The sequence below is a fragment of the Heterodontus francisci genome, chromosome 11 (genome assembly GCF_036365525.1).
Source record: "Heterodontus francisci isolate sHetFra1 chromosome 11, sHetFra1.hap1, whole genome shotgun sequence".
Taxonomy (NCBI): Eukaryota; Metazoa; Chordata; class Chondrichthyes; order Heterodontiformes; family Heterodontidae; genus Heterodontus; species Heterodontus francisci.
Window position 1 is genome coordinate 103491348 of NC_090381.1, and position 20648 is coordinate 103511995.

Here is a 20648-nt window from a genome sequence, read left to right on the forward strand (position 1 = left end):
GAGCACGACGTTTGGCACCGGTATGGCTGCAGGAACTGCTGGAAACATGTCTTGAAGTAATATATAGTTGCTGTAAACTATGTAATAATTCTTGAAAGACTATCCATTGTCTGCACTGTCATACCTTTTAATGTACTTTCCCAATCCACCTCAGCCAATTTGCCACTCATACCTTCAGAATTTCCTTTGTTCAAATTTAATGCCCTGGCTTCAGATTGAACTATCTCACTTTCAAACATAATGTGAAATTCTATCATCTTATCAGGATGGGAACCTGAGGTTCTTTTACAACATGATTATTATTTAGCCCTCATCTAAAATAGCCTGTTCTCTAGTCGGTTCCTCAGCATAGTGCTCCAGAAAACCTTTCCTAACACACTCCAGAAACTCATCCTCCACAGCATTAGAGCTCATTGGTTTACCCAGTCTGTGTGCAGATTGAAATCACCCTTAATTACTGTATTACCCATGCTAAATGCTTCTCTAATGTCCTGATTAATACCATGCCACACACTACCACTACTGTTTGGTTGCTGATAAACAACAACTGCCAATGTTTGCTACCCCATGCTGTTCTTAGCTCCACTCAAACAGGTTACACATTTTGTTTTTCTGATCTGAGACCCTCCCTTACTAATGTACTGATCCCATCCATTATTATCAGTGCAACACCACCTCCTTTTGCTTTTTTTTCTGTCCTTCCTAAATGTCGAATATCCTTGAATATTCAGTTCCCTGTCTTGGTCACCCTGTAGCCAAGTTTCTGACAATTCGATTATACCTATTCACCTCAATTTGTGCCTTAAAATCATCTACCTTGCTGCGAGTGCTGCATGTATTCAGATAGAGTGCCCTAAACCTTGTCGTCTTGACATTATTCTGTATTCTAAGCCTAGTTGATGCTTGCCTTTGTTTCACCTGCCTTCTAATATCGCTTGCTACTTTTCTACCTCCTGTTACCAGCATTACTTCCTTCCAATTTGAGCTACCCCTCAGGTTCGCATCCTCTGACAAGCTAGTTTAAACCCTTCCCAACAGCATTAGCAAATTGCCCTGTGTGCATATTAGTTCTGGTTCTGTTAAGGTGTAGCCCATCCATCTTGTACAGATCTCATCTGCCCCAGAACCCAGGTCCCAATGCCTCAGAAATCTGATGAACTCCCTCCTACGCCAATTTTTATTTATTTAGAGATACAGCACTGAAACAGGCCCTTCGGCCCACCGAGTCTGTGCCGACCAACAACCACACATTTATATTAATCCGACATTAACCCCATATTCTCTACCACATCCTCACTGTTCTCCTACCACCTACCTAGTGGCAATTTATAATGGCCGATTTACCTAACAACCTGCAAGTTTTTGATGTGGGTGGAAACCGGAGCACCCGGCGGAAACCCACGCAGTCACAGGGAGAACTTGCAAACTCCGCACAGGCAGTACCCAGAACTGAACCCAGGTCGCTGGATTGTGAGACTGTGGTGCTCGCCACTGTGCCGCCCTACGTTCAATCGATCAATCCTGCTATTCCTATGCTCACTAGAATGTGGCATTTGGAGTAATCCTGAGATTACTGCTCTTGAGGTCCTGCTTTTTAATTTCCTTCCTAACTCCCTAAAATCTACTTTCAGGACCTCATCCCTCTTCCTACCTATGTCATTGGTACTAATGTGGACCAAGACCTCTTGCTGTTCACCGTCCCTCAGAAGGATCTTCCTCAGCAACTCCAAGGCGTCCTAGACCCTGCCACCAGGGAAGCAACATATCATCCTGGAGTCACATTTACTGTAGCAGAAACACCTGTCTGATCCCTTGACTATCGAATCCCCCAAGACTATTGCTCTTCCACTCTTTTCCGCCCCCCCCCCCCCCCACCCTTTGCAGCTGAGCCTCTCATGTTGCCACGGACTTTCCTCTGGCTGCACCCCCCTGAGGAACCTTCGCCCTCACCAGTATCCAAAATGGAAAATCGATTAGCAAGCAAGATAGACTCGGGGGACTCCTGCACTGCCTGCCTAGTTTTCTTGGACTACCTGACGGTCACCCATTCCCTCTCTGCCTGCATGCGCCTAATCTGCGGTGTGGCCATCTCCCTAAACGGACTATCCATGTAGTCCTCTGCCTCGCGGGTGCACAACAGTGACTCAAGTTCCGAAACCCAGAGCTCAAGCTTCTGCAGCCGGTGACATTTCCTGCAGGTGTGTTCGTCTCACGCATGTGGTGCGTCCATGACTTCCCACGTACCGCAGGATGTACATTCCACTTAGCCAAGCTAACCTGCCATACCATAACTTGAAAAACTATTTATTGCAATTAGAAGTAGAATAACCTACCAGTTACTGACCAATCAGCTTCTCCCCTGTACTGAAGCGCGAAGCAGCTACTGGAGGCTGAAAGAAAACGAAAGAACGGAGCCCCTCCCTCATTGAACTTCCTCACTTACCAAATTCACTGCTTTACACTCTGTGCCCTCAAGCTGCACTGAAAGTACCCTGAATTTATGCCCCCTGTAAACAATGCTGTCAACTCTACTAGAGCTCAGAAACCAGTTTAATCTAGCTACAGCTACTGTGAGAGCTGGACTGAAGAAGACCTCTCCTGTCTGGCTCTCTCTCTCTTTCTCACGTAACTCCAAATCCACTGAAGACACATGAACTCCAAGAGAGAAAGTTTGCCTACAGAGAGCAAGGTTTAATAATAATACTGGGCTCCAATGAAAGCAAGGTCTACCTACAATCATGGACGCTACAGTGAGCTCTAAGAACCGTAGCAAAACCCTCTTCAGAGATTGCCTCAAACCTTTTCATTTTATTTTTCTTTATTTTCTGTCTCTATCTGCATGTGTGTATTGCATGGGCATGTCGTGTATCCATAGACCATAACCGAATTAGAGTTTAAGTTTAATGAATTTCAACCTTTCTTCTTTGAACTTAAGAAAACCTGTTCGTGCTGGGTTTCTTTGCCTTACAATTGGAGAGCAGTGAACCAGGATTCACCAAGGGGGAGCGAAAAACACGGTGTGTTTAAAATTAAACCCTGTTAGGGTAAGACCAGTTGAAGGTTGAGAGGGAACTCAAGACCCCTTTCTCGCCTGGTCATAATGCTCCCGCAATTCAAACTGAACAATTATTCAATATTGTTAGTTATATTGTGCTTTGTACTGACATAGGCAAAATTGCAAGATTAATATCTTGTGATGCAGAGTTCAGAGTTTTTAAATGTATATTTATCACCAGCTACTCTTTCTTTTGGTGCAAAAAAATTTGTTTTTTTCAGCCTTAGTATGGCGTACCACAGCTTTGCACTTTCTGGAAACTTCTGAGCATTTGGCTGATGATTTTTAAAGCAACTGTTAACAGCTGCAGATTAGGGAGGTTTCCATTCACATAATGAGAGCTGTGATCGTCTATACCTGTATAGCGTCCAGGCCAAATGATATTGGAGAGAGTGGGTGTGGCTGCAATAAATTCCTATTGAAAGACTTGAGTAAACGGGAACTTCGGTGAATGCCATTGTTGCTGGTGATTATCATCGCAGAGGTTCCAGGGTATAGTTCAATTTGAGGTCTTAATCTCTTCCTTGGCTAACTTGTATCCCTCATCCAACATCACCAATGGAAGACTAACTTGATTTATCTCATTGCAGTTTTGTAGGAACTTGCTATGTGTAATTTGGTCACTGTTTTGACAAGATGACAAAAATGTGATTACACTCCAAAAACAACTCAAACGCTCTCAAGTACTTTTGGGGTAGGCATTACATAAATTCAATATCTTCATTCATCCCATCCTCCAACCAATATTTTTTCAGCCCCACTGAATTTGTTTGCTGTTTCCTTCTTATTATTAGATTATCAAATTAGAATAATCAAGGGCAGGTTCAAGATAACTTTGCAAGATTAATGTTGCACTCTTTCACATTGAAGTGGCTGTTGGTGGGCTCGTCGAGTATGGATTGTGAAACATTAGCACATAAGGATGGATCGTGGCGTGTATCATTGCCCTTTGACTTTTTGTCCAGGCCTATCTTTGACCTAAATGCCTTGCAAAACAGAAAGTAGATCACTGGATCGAAGCACGCGTTAAGCGTTGATAGCACAATGGCAGATTCTTTCAAGTGGTAGAGCGTCTTTTTCCAAAAGCATCCAGAAATGACATTTGTCTGACTTAAAATGTAAGGAAGCCTTATGATGTGGTAGGGAACAAAACAGACTAAGAACACAGCAAGGAGGATTAGAATGTTGTTCTTTGCCTTGGCTTGCTTTTTGAGTGAGTTTGGAGATGGGGATTTGTCAAGTCGCTTTGCAGTTTGAAAGTAAAAGAAGCAAAGCCCAAAGAGCACACAAAAAAATAAAATTGTACCTCCAGTATGGAGACATATGTGCCAGTAACTTCCTGTATCACTTTTGAGTTCGAAGCAGGTTGTTTTTGTACTGTTTTGGGGAGACATTTTCCCTGTCAGGAATATGTATGAAACTCCGAGGCTGAGGAGTACACACCAGGTTCCTATGGAGATAACTTTTGCAGATTTGAGATTTTGAAATGCATATTTTCTGAGTGGTTTGACAATTTTCAGATATCTAGTGGCCGCAATGTATCCCAGGAAGAGAATGCTGGAATACAAGTTCAAATAGAAGATGCACGTTGCAAAATTGCAGTAGATCTTTCTCAGTATTCTGGAGTCCACTTTGTTTTCTCCGATGATTCTTAGTGGCAGTGACAGGACCAACAAGGAATCGGCTATGACCAGGTTCTTTAAATAGATGATGATGATGCTGTTGTTGGGAATGTAACAGAAGTACACCCAGAAAGCCAGGCTGTTGAGAATGATTCCAACTGTACAAATTAATGAATAGGCAATAATTGTAAACTCTGTAAAGCCTTTGGAAATAAGCTGGCAAGTGATGTTGTCAGAGGAATTTGTCGTGGTGACGATTTTGATGCTTGCTGTCGGGTCAGCCATCAACACATCTGAATGTTAAGGTAGAATAGGTTACTTTTCTTGAAAAATGTCATGTAGCAATTTTCTAAAAGATGCATCAGTCCTTGAAAAGCAAAATATGCTTGGTGGGATGGGAGTGGGCAGGCAGTATTTTATTGAATAATCATTATTTAATTATTATTTGCATGCATCATGGAACCTTAGTAATACAACAGGTGATTATTACAACACACTTGATGTGCTTTGTGAAAAAGCAAACATAGGTTTTTCTCAGTGAAAGGCATTTAACACTGCCCATCTTTAACAGGAACCCTTTGCTATAACAAATTCTGCATCATTGTGACAAACTCTAACTACTGTTAGACTTTGTGCTGCTTGTTCTTGAAAGAAAGAACTTGCATTAATGCAGCACCTTTCATCAATTCAGGACATCCCAAAGTGCTTTACTGCTAATGAAGTACTTTTGAAGTGTAGTCACTGTTGTAATGTTAGAAACCGAACAGTAGTGTATTTAATATATTACTGTTGAATGCTCGGGATCTAATGTGCTGGATTCTGGTAAATGAATCATACAATTTTACTAATTGAGATGAACACCACCAACTACATGAGGGAAACCTGTTAATGGTCAGTTAATTATGTCGCGGCAAACAGATGAAGGGCATTGTATAATTAAAGACTGAGTGGGGATAAAATGACAGCTTCCTGGGGCACAGGATGTGAGCTTGCGTGAGGCAGCGATAGGTAATGCTGCATTCTGTGAATAAACCAACTGACAAAAAATGCGTCTCTTTCTTCACCATTTGGCTTGGATCCATTTAACATGGTAGCAGAGGATGGTTGCCTGTAGGTGACGATGGGTAACTAAGAATTGTTGAGGGAATTGTACTGGTCACAGGAAGCTTCAGTCCAGTCATGAGTGTACCACTCGCAATTCACTTAATTGCATCATTTTGGACAGTGGTTGCACATCCACAGTGTGTGGAACAGATTGGTAGAAATGTTATTTAGAGTCAGTCAGTAGCAAGGATTGAAGTAAGGTCGGAACATGAAAATGCCACTTGCTTTAGTATCTGGAATGACAACACATTAAGGTCACTGAAAAAGGTGGTGATTCCATGCAGAATAGCTGGAGTAAGCCACTTTATTAGTACGGATGTCATGTCTAGTGAGCTACCCTTGCTGCTGAGCAAGCCTTCCAATGAAAAGGCACAAATGGAATTAGACATGCAACATGATAAAGCAATTTTGTTTGGGTAAATTGCAAATCTACTGATTTAACAATCAGGAAATCCCTTTAACAAAGCCCAGCATTTCTAATAAGAATATTAAAGAAGTGTAAATGGCATCAGGTAATAGCAGTTTGAAAGAAAAACAAAGCAAATTGTCTTGAAGGTAGTTTGTCACAGGTTAAAAATCCTGCTAAACAATACGGGGGTGGTTGATGATGAGTATACAAAGCTTATTGAAGAGATTAGTGAAAAATGTTATATGTGGAAGAAGGTATCTGAGGATACCATCATGGCCTATTGTAAGTCTGCAATTAGCATGAGACTTTAATGAAATAGTAGCTATTGATTTAAAGGTGTGGCAGAAACATTTTCATTTTGCATTTCATAGACATGCAACAAGATTCAGTCTTTCTTCATGGGAAAGACAAAAGAGTGATTGTAGATAAAATCATGCAGAAATGGGGGCACTGGCTAAGTTCCTGATTGGGGGTGGGGGTGGAGATTTGCCAATCATGAGTTTAGAGAAATGTACGAAAATATGAACATTGTCGTGATGAACACTGCAGCTGAAAGTCCTTTCAGTAATGGACTCTGAAAGAAATCAGGTGGTGACTGATGAGATGCTGGATAAGATCTTAACAGACTAACCAAATTGCAAGCTAACGTCTGCCCTGGAACAGTCCATGCAAACAATTTGCTTCAAATGGTTGGGGACTGTTGTCCATATCAGTTGGTCTTTGGGAAGAGTCCTGAAATACATTCTGTACTATGTGATTATTCCCCAACATTAGAAGGGACTTCAGTTAGTTCCACCTTCTCTGAGCACTTGAATGCCTACATGCAGGAAGGGCATTCATCAAGGAAGAAGTCTCAGAAAATTCGGCGAGCCTTACGACATCATATAAGACCATCTGAGATAAACTTTAATCCTGGCTATATAATATATTATAAAAGAGAGGGTCGGAAAAAGTGGAAAGGTCCATGTAAAGTGGTAGGGTATAATGGGAGGATTGTGTCTCTCCAATATGGTAGTCAAACAATTGGGGTCCATTCAGCTAGGTTAATCGGGATTGCTTATAAACGTGCAGAATCTGAACAATTAGTAGACGGTGATGAGTCACCCTGTACCTCACATTGTCATATGTTTGATGGTTATGAGGAACAGAATGCAATAGATAAGGGTCTGGATGACGATAGACCAAGTGATACTGGTGCAAAGGACAACTGTGTAACATCGGTACCATGGTAACGTACATACCAGAAGCGTCCAATAAATGGAAGGATGTGACCATTGTAGGGAGCACAGGGAAAGCCACCGGCAAATTCAAACATTGGCTAAACGTCCAAGATGACGGACCAAGAGGTAAGATCTATGGACTGGCAAAATGAGATGGATTGGTGGAAAGTAGAAAAGCATAGTGCGAGCCCCCATTGTGGGCCAGGAAGTGACTCTGGCAATCGGAAACTATCACATACTGGTGACCCAACATCTGATAGTGGGAGCGGGAGATCCTGTAGCTGTAGTTCAAGAAGAGATAAGAAGGCAAGTAGGGGTTGCAGCTTGACTAGGCTATGTGATAGAACAAGGATTACAGAACAATCTAGCAACAATACTAGAAGTCGAAGCCCTCCTAATCAGGAAGTTATGATGGCTGAAAACAAATTAGAAGAAAAATTGATGAGAGGCAAAACTGGACAGTCAGCAGGAATTTGTTGTCCATTCTGAAGGGCAAGATGGGGTATATCCAGCCTTATCACACAGGTAGATAAGTACGGATAAAATACACCCAGATGGGACGTATTAGGCTAATGTGAGACTAGTGGCTTGGGGTTCGGAGAGAGACTTGGTGATCAAGACGCTTGAGTGGACCCCCATTCGGAAAAGTAATCTTTGAAATGTCATAGAGTCGTAGAGTCAGAGTCATACAGCATAGAAACAGGCCCTTCGGCCCACTGCGTCCATGCCGACCATTATGCCTATCTGTACTCGTCCCACCTGCCTGTATTAATTCCATATCCCTCTATGCCTTGCTCATTCAAGCACCTGTCCAGATGCCTCTTAAATGTTGCTACTGTTCCTGCCTCCACCACCTCCTCAGGCAGCTCATTCCAGATGCTCACTATTCTTTGTGTGAAAAATTTACCCCTTTGATCCCCTTTAAACCTCCTCCCTCTCACCTTAAATCTATGCCCTCTAGTTTTAGTCACCCTTATCATGGGAAACAGGCTCTGGCTATCTACCCTATTTATGCCTCTCATCATTTTATATACTTCTATCATGTCCCCTCTCAGCCTCCTTTGCTCCAGCGAAAACAGACCCAGCCTATCCAATCTCTCTTTATAACTCAAGCCCTCCAAACCAGGCAACATCCTTGTGAATCTTTTCTGCATCCTCTCTAGCTTAATCACATCTTTCCTGTAGTGCGGCGACCAGAACTGCACACAGTACTCCAAATGCGGCCTAACCAACGTTATGCACAACTGTAGCATGACGTTCCAACTCTTGTACTCAGTGCCTTGGCCGATGAAGGCAAGCATGCCATACGCCTTCTTCACCACCCTGTCTACCTGTGTTGCCACTTTCAGGGAGCTAACTATTTGCACCCCAAGGTGTCTCTGCTCAACAACACTCCCCAGGGCCCTGCCATTCACTGTATATGTCCTGCCCTGGTTTAACTTCCCAAAATGCATCACTTCGCAATTGTCTGCGTTAAATTCTATTTGCCAACCCCTTGCCCACTTTCCCAGTTGATCTATATCTTATTGTAACCTTAGACAACCTTCTTTACTGTCCACTGTACCACCAATTTTGGTGTCATCTGCAAACTTACTAATCATGCCCCTTACATTCACATCCAAGTCATTAATATATATGACAACCAACAGAGGGCCCAGCACCGATTCCTGCGGCACTCCACTGGTCACCTGCCTCCAATCTGAAAAACAACCCTCCACTACCACCCTCTGCCTCCTATCACCAAGCCAATTTTGCATCCAATTTGCTAGCTCACCCTGGATCCCATGTGTTCTTAGCTTGTTCAGCCACATAGTTGTGAGAATGTAGGTCGATTGTTTGTAAAAGCCATATTTTTTCAGGATGAAAAATTTCAAAGAGAAGAATTTTTGAAACCACCTAAAGAAGTGAGTGATGTAGAAGGGGAACTATGGAAGTTAAACAAATGTGTTTGTGGATTGAATGATGCACCCAGAGTATGTTATTACTCAGTTAGGCCTGTCTTGTTGAAAGTAGGCTGTATTCTGCTGAAAGCAGATCCAGCAATGTTCCACTGATATCACAAAGAGAAACTCAAAGGTATCTTTGTGATGCATGTCAATGATTTTCTTTGGGAGGTCCTGCCAAATTTGAGCGACTGGTATAGATAAAAGGGGAATTTAATATTGCAAGTCAGGCTTCAGGGACTTCTAAATATATAGGGTCAGACATTAATCAGAATAGGTCAGGATAACCTTGAATCAACAATCACATCTAGACACCATTAATCGTATCACGATAAATCGGGCCAGGTCATCGCAGAAAGATGATTTTGCATCCAAAGAAGAAACAGAGCAGTTAAGAAGCTTGGTTGGACAGTAAAATTGGTTATGTACTCAGCCAAGACCTGATGCCAGTTATGATGTATTGGAACTTAGTACAGTGATGGAGTGCGCTACAATTGAGAAGATTTTGAGGACAAATAAAACATTTCATTAAATTTAGTGCAAAGCATATTCAAGTTTCCAGCCCTAGGTGATCTGAAAGACATGAAATTAGTCCTTTTTAGTAATGCTTCCCATGCCAGTCTTCCAGGTGGAATTTCGAGTGCAGATGGATTTAATATATTCTTGGTGGGGGAAAATGGAATGACCTCGGAAGCCAAGAAAATTAAAAGGCAGCTGAAACTACTGTAGCTGCAGAAACACTGGCACTAGTAGAAGTGATAGATATGGGATTGTACTTGGCAAACATTTTGAAGGTTATCTTATATAAGGGTTATTCTGAGAAAAGTTTGACATTTGAATGCTACATTGATAACAGTTCTTGATGGGATAATGTTCATTTGGCAAAGAGTGTCATTGAGAAAAGTTTCAGGATTGACCTTGCTAGTATAAAGGAAATGATGGAGAGAAAAGAGATCTGTAAGGTAAAATGGGTCGACGTAAGTCACCAATTATCAAACTGTTTTACAAAAAGGAATGCTTGCTGCAAGAAATTGCTGGAGGATTTAATTATGATGAGTGTCAAAATATGTGAAAGGTATCTTTTCGCGTTGTAGTTAAGTATGTTATAAAGTGTTTTTGTTTAAAGAAAGGGTTATCTGTTAATGGTTTGTTCATGTTGGAAATTTTAAATAAAAACCTAAATGCTCATGTATCCTAAAGTGCTAATAAACCTGCTGTGTGATTCCAGTGCATTCTGTTTTCATCCCTATTATCTACTTTTCTATTTGTCTGTGATTATGCAAAACATTTTGCTGTTATATGACAGTTTCCGGGATTCACAGAAGTGTGCTTCAAGTGTGTGTGAGACAGTGAGGCAGGCATTGCCAATATATTTTTGTAAAGCAGTCAAATGAAGGGAGTTATGCAACTAATTCTTATAATTCCGTGCGACTGTAATTCTCAAAATATGGCAATTGGTTTTTGTACTGAACATGAAAAGTTAAGAGAGGAAGTTAGAAGGATGTCAGGTTTTGAGTTCGGTGGAAGGATGCTCTTGAACAAAATTTGTTTTAAAACATTGACTTAATGTTTGTTTCCCAAAACTTCTGGCACTCAAGCCTACCTTTGTTGAAACAAAAGTCAGAATACACTTATGCAGTGCCATTCACTTCCTCAGTACTGCACCGAAGTGTCAGCCTCGATTATGTGCTTAAGTTTCTGGAGTTGGCCTTGAACCCATAATCTTCTGACTCGGATATGGTAGTGCTGACCGCTACCTTGTTGTTATAGAAGTAACAAATAGACAGAGGGAAGATTGCTTTAATGGGAAGTGCCTAATTAAATTGCATATCCATTTAATAGAGTTACGTTGCTCTGAGATTTCCCTCACAACTTGTGGTCACTGTTTGAAAATAAGGGATTTCCCATATAAGATGGAGATGAGGAGGGAATTCTTCACTCTGGGGATTGTTACTCTTTGGAATTCTTCACCTCAGAAAGCTGGGTCATTGAATATATTCAAGGCTGAGATAAATTGTGATCTACAAGGGAGTCGCGGTTATGGGAGACAGGCGGTAAAGTGGAGTTGAGGCCATGGTCAGATCCGCCATGATCTTATTGAATGGTGGAGCAGACTCGAGGGGCCGAAGGACCGCCTCCTATTTCTTATGTGTAAGCAGTAACCTTAACCTAAATGCCTTGAAGTCAACAAAACTGAATGCAGTGAATACTGACATGGGATTAAAATTATTATTTGCATGCTTTTGAGTTCACTGACGGTTTGCCTTTAACTTTCTTGATTATTCTATCTGCCAATGTCCTCAAACTAACTTCAAAAACACTTGATGTGTAAAATCATTCCAGAACGGCACAGAAAGTTCTGCAAGAAATTAACAGTTTCAACTTGACACAGATGATCTTATTGTGGTCACTGTATATAATCCCACAAACGCAAAAGAAAAATCACCTACCTGACTGACAGTTTTTGATGTGGTACGTATCACTGTGTCAGTAAGATCCACTGTTTAGTCAGAGATACTGGACTCAACTGGCCTGCACAACAAAATGTTTTTTTTTTCCCTCATGATCTTCTTGATCAATTTGTGGTGTTCAGCATTTCCTTTAACCAGAAGTTGTAAGTAGCGAAATGAATAGTCTAATGAAGCAGTTTAGCTTAGTTGACTTCTCCTTCAGGCTAGCATTGTGACTTTAAGCAATTGGGATGTACAAGAGGAAGTGGGTTACTTGTCTTAATTTAAAGATCTATTTATGCAGCCTATGGTTTTGTTCGTGTACGCTTTTCATATCATACCCAGGTTTTAACATTTTAATTTACAAAAACTATTTGGCACTTTATCATGTGATATGCAGTTTTCTGGATTTGAGTTTATTCAGCAATCTGTGCCACCTTGGTGAGTCTACATTGGAGTTCTGGTCTCCATATGATAATATAGAGGCACTGGAGAAGGTGCAAAAATGATTTACAAGGGTGATGACAGAACCGAGAGGGTATAATTATCAGGAAAGGCTGAACAGACTGGAGCTCTTTCTGCAGAAAAGAGGAGGCTGAGAAGTAACCTGATGGAGGTCTTTGAGATCACAAAAGTGTTCGATCGATGAGAAATGGAGAAAATGCTTCTTTTTGTAGGGAATCCAAGGCTAAAGATCATATTAGACACTCAAATCTAATAGGGAATTCAGGAGAAACCGCTTTGCCCAGAGTGTCAGTGTCCCGTATGGCGCAGGAGCTTGTGTTCTGAAAGGCTCATTGGAGAAATTAACTGCCGCCCATCTCACTTTTTTCATTTAGGCCTGTGGAGCCCAATCATTGACGGAGGGGTGGGAGAACAAGTAAATGTTGTATGTAATAAAAACTATAGTTATAAACCTATAAATAGCAATGGTGCCAAAATCTCCATGCAATTGGATTGTCATTTTAGCTTCAGTACCAGCTGTCTAACCTGCGACACTCAGTCTCAGGGCACAGTAATGCAGCAGTCCTCTCAATGTCCAACTCAAGGACTTCACAATCTTCAGCATGTTTTGACATTCTGACGTCATGGCAGAGCATGTCAAATGAGCTATCAAATTAGCTACATGAGTTATTGATAGTTCCGATAAATAGAGGTGCCTGACAGGACAACACTCAGCTTTGTCATGTGAATGACATTGAAAGTCTATGCAGTGCACCCTCAGTTAAATATGCTAGGCTCCACTTTTTTTTTGTGCCCATTATTAACTTGAGGCAGTTTATCAGGAGGCATCTTCTTATTGACAATGCTATTAAAATTCAGATTGATCCCAAATCCTTTTACTCATGCTGCATAAGGTAGTTCCTAAAAGCAGAGTCGAAACTCCTGTGCACTAAAAAATGAACCTGTTGTATGCAGTGAAGGGGACATCTTCTGCTCAGTGTATACTTTTCATCTCCCTCGTAGATGGGAAAAAAAACACACCTCCAGACAAAATCATTGTAAGAAAAGAATTTATACAAAAGTAAAAGAAATCAGATAAACAATCTGTGCAATGCTTACCTCTTGGTACATTGAAACCTTTTTTTGCGAGCAAAGTATTTTGCAGTTTGTCTGCCTAATTGTTTCTCAGTTATCCAGACTCTGGAAAAATATGTTACATCTGCAGTGCACCGTGGAAATGCAGTACAAGCAAGTGAACTAAAGAAGAGCCACACACTTTGTACCTTTACAGCAAAATTAGTGTAGAAGCCCAAGAAACATTTGTGAAAATTCGCAATGGTGTTTACCTTTGGTGTACATGTGGAAAGGTTCGCCAAGTGATGTGGAGAATGAAGATGGCTCAAGTTTTGCCGTTGATGTGAAGGTGAAGCAGTCGGTGTTATCAATCATTGCTCCTCTGAAACTGAAGCAACTTTTTATATCTGCAAATGCATCGTTAAATGTGGAAATCCTGATGTTACTGTCAGTGATTCTATGCTTCTGCATCGGGTGTGCTATTGTGATTCCCCCCTCCCGCCCAAGACTGTAATCAATTAGAAATCATTGAACTAATGAGAACTTCCACTCTTATGTTCTTAGTCACACTGTAAAAACCCTTGGAAAAGTTGCACCTTGTTGAATAATGTTTAAATCATGATTTTAGCAGTATACTAAGTGCATAATTACTGCTAAACATGAAAGAGTAATTTTATATCTGGTGAATGTCAAATTTCTCCATTATGATAAATTCCACTTCTTAAATTTTTGAGATTTATGTAGTATTTTAGCTTCTATCTTGATACCATCCTTTATTTCACAATCTGTAAAATTAAAAGATTCAGTGTGAAGGGATTGTGTTTTTTACTTCCTGGTTTGATGTCTGTGAGAAAACTTCATTGTGATTGGCTGCTTTCCCTACTTGATGAAATTACCATTGGTGGATGCCTGGAGATCCCCTTGACAGCACCAGATTCAAACTGACATCAGGAAAGAGGAAAGCTATTCCACAAAGATTGCTAGATTTTTTTTTGGGTAGCTTTCTTCAGCGAGCAGCCTTGCTTCGCTGCTGGCTACTGAGTCCACTCCAACTTTTTAAAGAAAATAGCAGGAAAAAATTGGATAGATATTCGAGGACATGGATAATAGCAAAGCAGTCATTTTTGAGATCTTCCTGGTAGACTGCAGCTTTTTGTGGTTCTGTACTTTCCTTTGTTCCACGCTGCCTATCAGATACCCAACAATCCTCTCGACCAGAACTTTTTTTTTTATAACTGTTAGAGAAGTTCTGTACTACTTTGAAAGCCCAGGATGTGGCTGAGGACCAAGTGAAAGAGATCTTAACTTACAAATATGCATCAACATTTTATTCAATTTGTCAAACCAAAAGATGAAATAACTTCTTTTTATGTTTCCATGCGACAGCCAATACACAACAAAATTACAAAACCTATTAGCTAACCAAAGTAAATTACAGTCAAATGTCAGAGAAATTTTAAACATATTACTTGTTCCAATTGTTGAGCATTTAAAATATGCAGTTTTATTAGTCGGCTGTTGATTGTGGTTTTAAAAGAATTATTTCAACTCAAAATTACAGAGTCTCAAATGAGAGTAAAGGGCAGAAGAAATGTTTTTTTTTCTGTTGACTCAGTTTTGGACATAGATAGATTCCCAGAAAAATAGATTATGTGGACTAATTTCATGAAAGAATTTCTGCAATTGAATGTAGAATAATGGAATCATAGTAGGGGGAGAAACAAAGTCAAATACTTGGTGTGGTGCAATCATTCTGATGCATCAATTGAGTCACCTGTGGAATCCAACAGTTAGTTTGCACTTTAAAAATTTTTTTTAATGTTTTAAATTTTTTTTTAAACATGTACCTGTCTTAAAATTGTTTTGGCATGCTTTTGCTATTGGACAGAGCTGTTCATTATTCTGCCATTAACCCTCTCTCTGAACTCATGCTTTGTCTTTTGTTACAACTATTAGCACTCCCTTTGCCTTTTATTCCATGGCAACTCTGTCATTTAATCTCTCCTCCCTTCCACCTTTTCACGCACCTCTTTTGTTCTTTATCCCCTCTCCCCCCTTTCACTTGCTGAAAGCCTATTACATTTCTAACTTTTGCCAGACCTGAATGTCGCAGACCTGAAACGTTAACTCTGATTCTCCCTCCACAGATGCTGCCAGACCGGCTGAGCACTTTCTGTTTTTAATTTCAAATTTCCAGCATCTGCATTATTTTGCTTTTATTTAAGTTAATTCTCACCTCCTGGTGACATCTCCCTGTGCCTTTGTCTTGTCAAAACTTGAATATTAATATATTAGCTTAATGTAAAATAACAGGACTTTTGCAAACGGCTTTTAGATTAAATCACTGAGTCTTCATCATGACTCATGCACCATGAGGATTAGAATGGGCCTTTAAATTGCTCATAATTCAGCTTTTTAAAAAAAAAAATGGCCTGAGTTTTGCTTTATTTTTCAGCTGGCTTCATATCTTGAATTTTTTCTTGATGACTTGTTTAGACATTTTAATCATGACTAGTTGACTCTCTCGGGAGATTAAGTAATGGAAATTGTTGCTAGATCAATTGTTAAATTTAGGTTGACGATTAATACACTTTTGTTAACCGAAGGTATTAAGGGATAAGGAGCAAAGGTGTTAGGTCACAGATTAGCCATGATCTCATTGAATAGTAGAAGAGACTCGAGGGGCTAAATGGCCTGTTCCTATGTTCCTTGGTTGCATGTGGCTTCTGATTGTTCCATTTGTAAGTGGTCTTGGGAGGAAATGGATTTTATGGGCCAAATTCCCTTTGCTCCTGGAAGACGTTGTATTCTTTAACATGGGATTAAATTCACGTCTGCTCATTGCAGATGTGAAAATGAATGGATTAATCAAGTGCAATATGTGATGCATTAGCAGGTACAGAAACTTCATTGAGGTACAAATCCTTTCCCTTTTTATCCAGGCCTAACTTAGACCTAAATGCCTTGCAAAACAGAAAGTAGATCACTGGATCAAAGCATGCATTAAGCGCTGACAGTATAAGGGAAGATTCCTTAGCATAGTACAAAATCCTTTTCCAGTGGCAATCTGGAATTACCTTTGTCAGACTTAAAACATAAGGAAGCCTTACGATATGGTAGGGCACAAAGCAAACTAAGAATACAACAATCAGGATTAGAATGTTGTTCTTCGCCTTGGTTTGCCTTTTCAGTGACTGTGAAGAAGGGGACTGTCTCAGTTGACTTGAAATCTGAAAGTAAAAGAAGCAAAGCCCAACCAACACAAACAGAAACACGATCAGGCCAGAAATGTGGGCAAACATGTATGTAATTTGTTGCTTTCCAGTTTTAATGCAGATCAGAGAATTTGGTGGCATTGACTGCTTTTCCATATTTACTAGGAGCACAAAAGACAGTCCGAGGAAGAAGAGAACACCCCAGGTTCCCAGCGAAAGAAGTTTGGCAGTCTTCAGATTTTGAAATGCGTATGTTTTGAGTGGTCTGACAATTTTCAGGTATCTGGTGGCTGCAATATATCCTAGAAAAGAAATACTGGCATACATATTCAAATAGAAGATGCAAGCTACAAAATTGCAGTACATTTTGTTCAGGCCTGACTTGGAGTCCAATTTACTGTCTCTGAGGATTTTTATCGGTAGCGATAAGATCAGCATGAAGTCAGCTATGACCAGGTTCTTCAAGTAGATTATAATGGAATTGCTGCTGGGAATGTGACAGAAGTACACCCAAAATGCGAGGCTGTTGAGAATGACTCCGATGATGCAAATTAATGAATGGGCAGTAGCAATAAATGTTGTGAAGCCTGTTGAGTGGTAAAGACACGTGGAGTTGGTGCGATTGTTTGTCGTGGCTAGATAGTTTGTTCTGCTCACAGTTGCGTAGGTTTCTGTAGAGGTAGCCATGAAAATGTCTTGAGGGTTGATGATAGAGTAAATTAGTTGGTTAAAGGTCTATGATTTTTCTGCAGTAAGATATGGTGAAATAAATCCCAGTATTGTTTTTGTTCAGATTAAGTTTCTGTCTGCTCTCTGTTATTTCTAAAACCAAAACAAAGTGACAAAGAGCAATGAGTGATCTGTGCATTTCAAAGCAGTAATAAAATCTCAGGTTTAGGATAATACAGGTTATTGTTTATAATGCAGGTTAGTTGTTTTGGCAAACCTGCAATAGATCATAAGATCATAAGAGCTAGGAGAAGGAGTAGGCCGTCCGGCCCCTCAAGCCTGCTCCGCCATTCAATAAGATCATGGCTGATCTTTTTGTGGACTCCGATCCACTTACCCGCTCTCTCACCGTATCCCTTAATTCCTTTATTGTTCAAAAATATATCTACCTTAGCTTTAAAAACGTTTACTGAAGAAGCGTCAACTACTTCACTGGGCAAGGAATTCCATAGATTAACAACCCTCTAGGTGAAGAAGTTCCTTCTTAATTCAGTCCTAAATCTGCTCCCTCTAATCTTGAGGCTATGCCCTCTTGTCCTAGCTTCACCTGCCAGTGGAAACATCCTCTCTACTTGTATCTTATCTATTCCCTTCATAATTTTATATGTTTCTATCAGATCCCCCCTCATTCTTCTGAATTCCAATGAATATAATCCCAATCTACTCAGTCTCTCCTCATAAGCCAACCCCCTCAACTCCGGAATCAACCTAGTGAACCTCCTCTGCACCCTCTCCAGTGCCAGTACATCCTTTCTCAAGTAAGGAGACCAAAACTGCACACAGTATTCCAGGTGCGGCCTCACCAGTACCTTATACAGCTGCAACATAACCTCTCTGCTTTTAAACTCAATTCCTTTAGCAATGAAGGACAAAATTCCATTTGCCTTGCTAATTACTTGCTGTACCTGCAGACCAACCTTCTGCGATTCATGCACAAGGACACCCAGGTCCCTCTGCATAGCAGCATGCTGCAACTTTTTACCATTCAAGTAATAATCCTTTTTATTGTTACTCCTACCGAAATGAATGACTTCACATTTATTAACATTGTATTCCATCTGCCAGACCTTTGCCCACTCACTCAATGTATCTATGTTCCTCTGCAAAGTTTCACAGTCATCTGCCCACTTTGCTCTGCCACTCATCTTAGTGTCATCTGCAAACTTTGACACCCTACACGTGGTCCCCAACTCCAAATCATCTATATAAATTGTAAATAATTGCGGTCCCAACACCGATCCCTGAGGCACACCACTAGTGACTGACTGCCAACCAGAATAGCACTCATTTATCCCCACTCTCTGTTTCCTGTTAGTCAACAAATCCTCTATCCATGCTAATACTTTACCCCTGACGCCATGCATCCTTATCTTATGCAGCAGCCTCTTGTGCGGCACCTTGTCGAAGGCCTTTTGGAAATCTAGGTACACCACATCCACTGGGTTCCCATTGTCCACCTTGCTCGTAATGTCATCATAGAATTCCAAAAGATTTGTCAAGCATGACCTGCCCTTCATGAACCCATGCTGCGTCTGTCCAATGGGACAATTTCTATCGCGATGCCCTGCTATTTCTTCCTTGATAATAGACTCAAGCATCTTCCCCACTACAGAGGTTAAGCTAACCGGTCTATAATTCCCCATCTTTTGTCTACCTCCCTTTTTAAACAGTGGTGTCACATCTGCTGTTTTCCAATCTGCTGGGACTACCCCAGAGTCCAGCGAATTTTGGAAAATTACCGCCAGCGCACCTGCTATTTCTCCCACCATCTCTTTTAGTACCCTGGGATGCATTCCATCATATGCTCCAGAGTCTATAGAATTTTGGAAGATGATCATCAATACATCCGCTATTTCCAGGGCCACTTCCTTTAGTACTCTGGGATGTAGATTATCAGACCCTGGGGATTTGTCAGCCTTTAACACCATTAATTTCCCTAGCACTTTTGTTTTTACTAATACTGATCTCCTTCAGTTCCTCCCTCTCATTAGACCCCTGGTTCCCTAACATTTTTGGGAGGTTGTTTGTGTCCTCTTTTGTGAAGTCAGAATGAAAGTATCTGTTTAATTGTTCTGCCATTTCTTCCCCATTATAATTTCCCCCGTTTCTGACTGTAAGGGACCTACATTTGTCTTCACTAATCTATTTCTCTTCACATATTTAGAGAAGTGTTTACAGTCAGTTTTTTTGTTCCTCGCTTAATCAACCTCATTGTCCCACTTTGCTGAATTCTAACCTGCTCCCAATCCTCAGACTTGCTGCTTTTTCTGGCAATTTTATATGCCTCCTCTTTGGATCTAATACTATCCCTAATTTCTTTTGTAAGCCACGGTAGAGCCACCTTTCTGGTTTTATTTTTGTGCCAGACAGGAATGAGTAATTGTTGTACTTCGTGCACATGTTCTTTAAATATTATCCATTGCCTATCCATCGTCAACCCTTTTAGTGAAGTTCCCAAATCTACCATGGCCAACTCGCGCCTCATACCTTCATAGTTTCCTTTATTTAGATTCAGGATCCTAGTTTCAGATTCAACTACTTCACTCTCCATCTTAATAAAGAATTCTATCATGTTATGGTCGTTCCTCCCCAAGGGACACCGCACAAGATTGTTAATTAATCCTTTCTCATTGCACAATATCCAGTCTAGGATAGCCTGTTCTCAAGTTGGTTCCTTAATGTATTGGTCTAAAAAACCATCATGTACACACTCCAAGAAATCCTCCTCCACGGTATTATTGTTAATTTGGTTTGACCAATCTATATGTAGATTAAAGTCACCCATGATTACTATTGTACCCTTATTGCATGCGTCTCTAATTTCCTGTTTAATGCCATCCCTTACATCTCCACCACTGTTTGGGGGCCTATAGACAACCCCCACCAATGTTTTCTGCCCCTTGCAAAAGAAGTAGGATCAGGGGACATACCTTCTCTTCCCATTGCAGATCCCACACTCCCAGCAGAGAACCACACAAGGGGCTGGATTTTGTTACCAGCCTGACATCTGGTTTCATGGCAGGGTGGGGGAGGAGATTGGAATGGCAATGGGCCGCAATGGAGCCCAACGCCGGGATTGCCGGGCTCGATCTACTCAGCAGTGGGGAAGCTCCATGGTGGCACCTCCGCTGTTCCGCGGTGGGGCCATATATTAACTATTCAAATTGCCTGTTGACATGCATTTTAATGGCACTTGCCGTGATCCTACCAGCCGTTTACAATCTTCAGCTCAATGTATGGCACTTACATGCTTTCACATTCCTGTCCTTGAAAAGCTTGCGCCACCGAGGAGAGAGTCCTCGATGCTGGCAAAGGTTGGTAGTTAATACCATGCTCTTATTCGTTTTTGCAGCAAATTTGGATAATTGCATTAAATTTAAGTA

At 40.8% G+C, this 20648-nt stretch overlaps 2 protein-coding genes across 9 annotated transcripts in view; one reads left to right on the forward strand and one right to left on the reverse strand.

Annotated features, from left to right (window-relative positions):
- LOC137375437 (mediator of RNA polymerase II transcription subunit 12-like protein) overlaps nucleotides 1-20648 on the forward strand; it is a 604549-nt gene that overhangs the window by 250647 nt on the left and 333254 nt on the right. For 7 of the 8 annotated variants that reach the window (XM_068042658.1, XM_068042659.1, XM_068042662.1 and 4 more), the window contains one exon: nucleotides 16702-16815. The exons of the other annotated variant lie outside the window; for it this stretch is intronic. In XM_068042658.1, the coding sequence (XP_067898759.1) occupies nucleotides 16702-16815 (114 nt within the window). The remainder of the gene's footprint in view (nucleotides 1-16701; nucleotides 16816-20648) is intronic. 8 annotated transcript variants of the gene reach the window in all.
- Nucleotides 1920-11873, reverse strand: LOC137375438 (P2Y purinoceptor 14-like). The gene is made up of 2 exons (XM_068042666.1): nucleotides 11804-11873; nucleotides 1920-4970 (listed from the first exon to the last, which is right to left on the reverse strand). Exon 2 carries the CDS (start codon nucleotides 4960-4962, stop codon nucleotides 3880-3882), a length of 1083 nt encoding a protein of 360 aa, XP_067898767.1. The 5' UTR covers nucleotides 4963-4970; nucleotides 11804-11873; the 3' UTR covers nucleotides 1920-3879.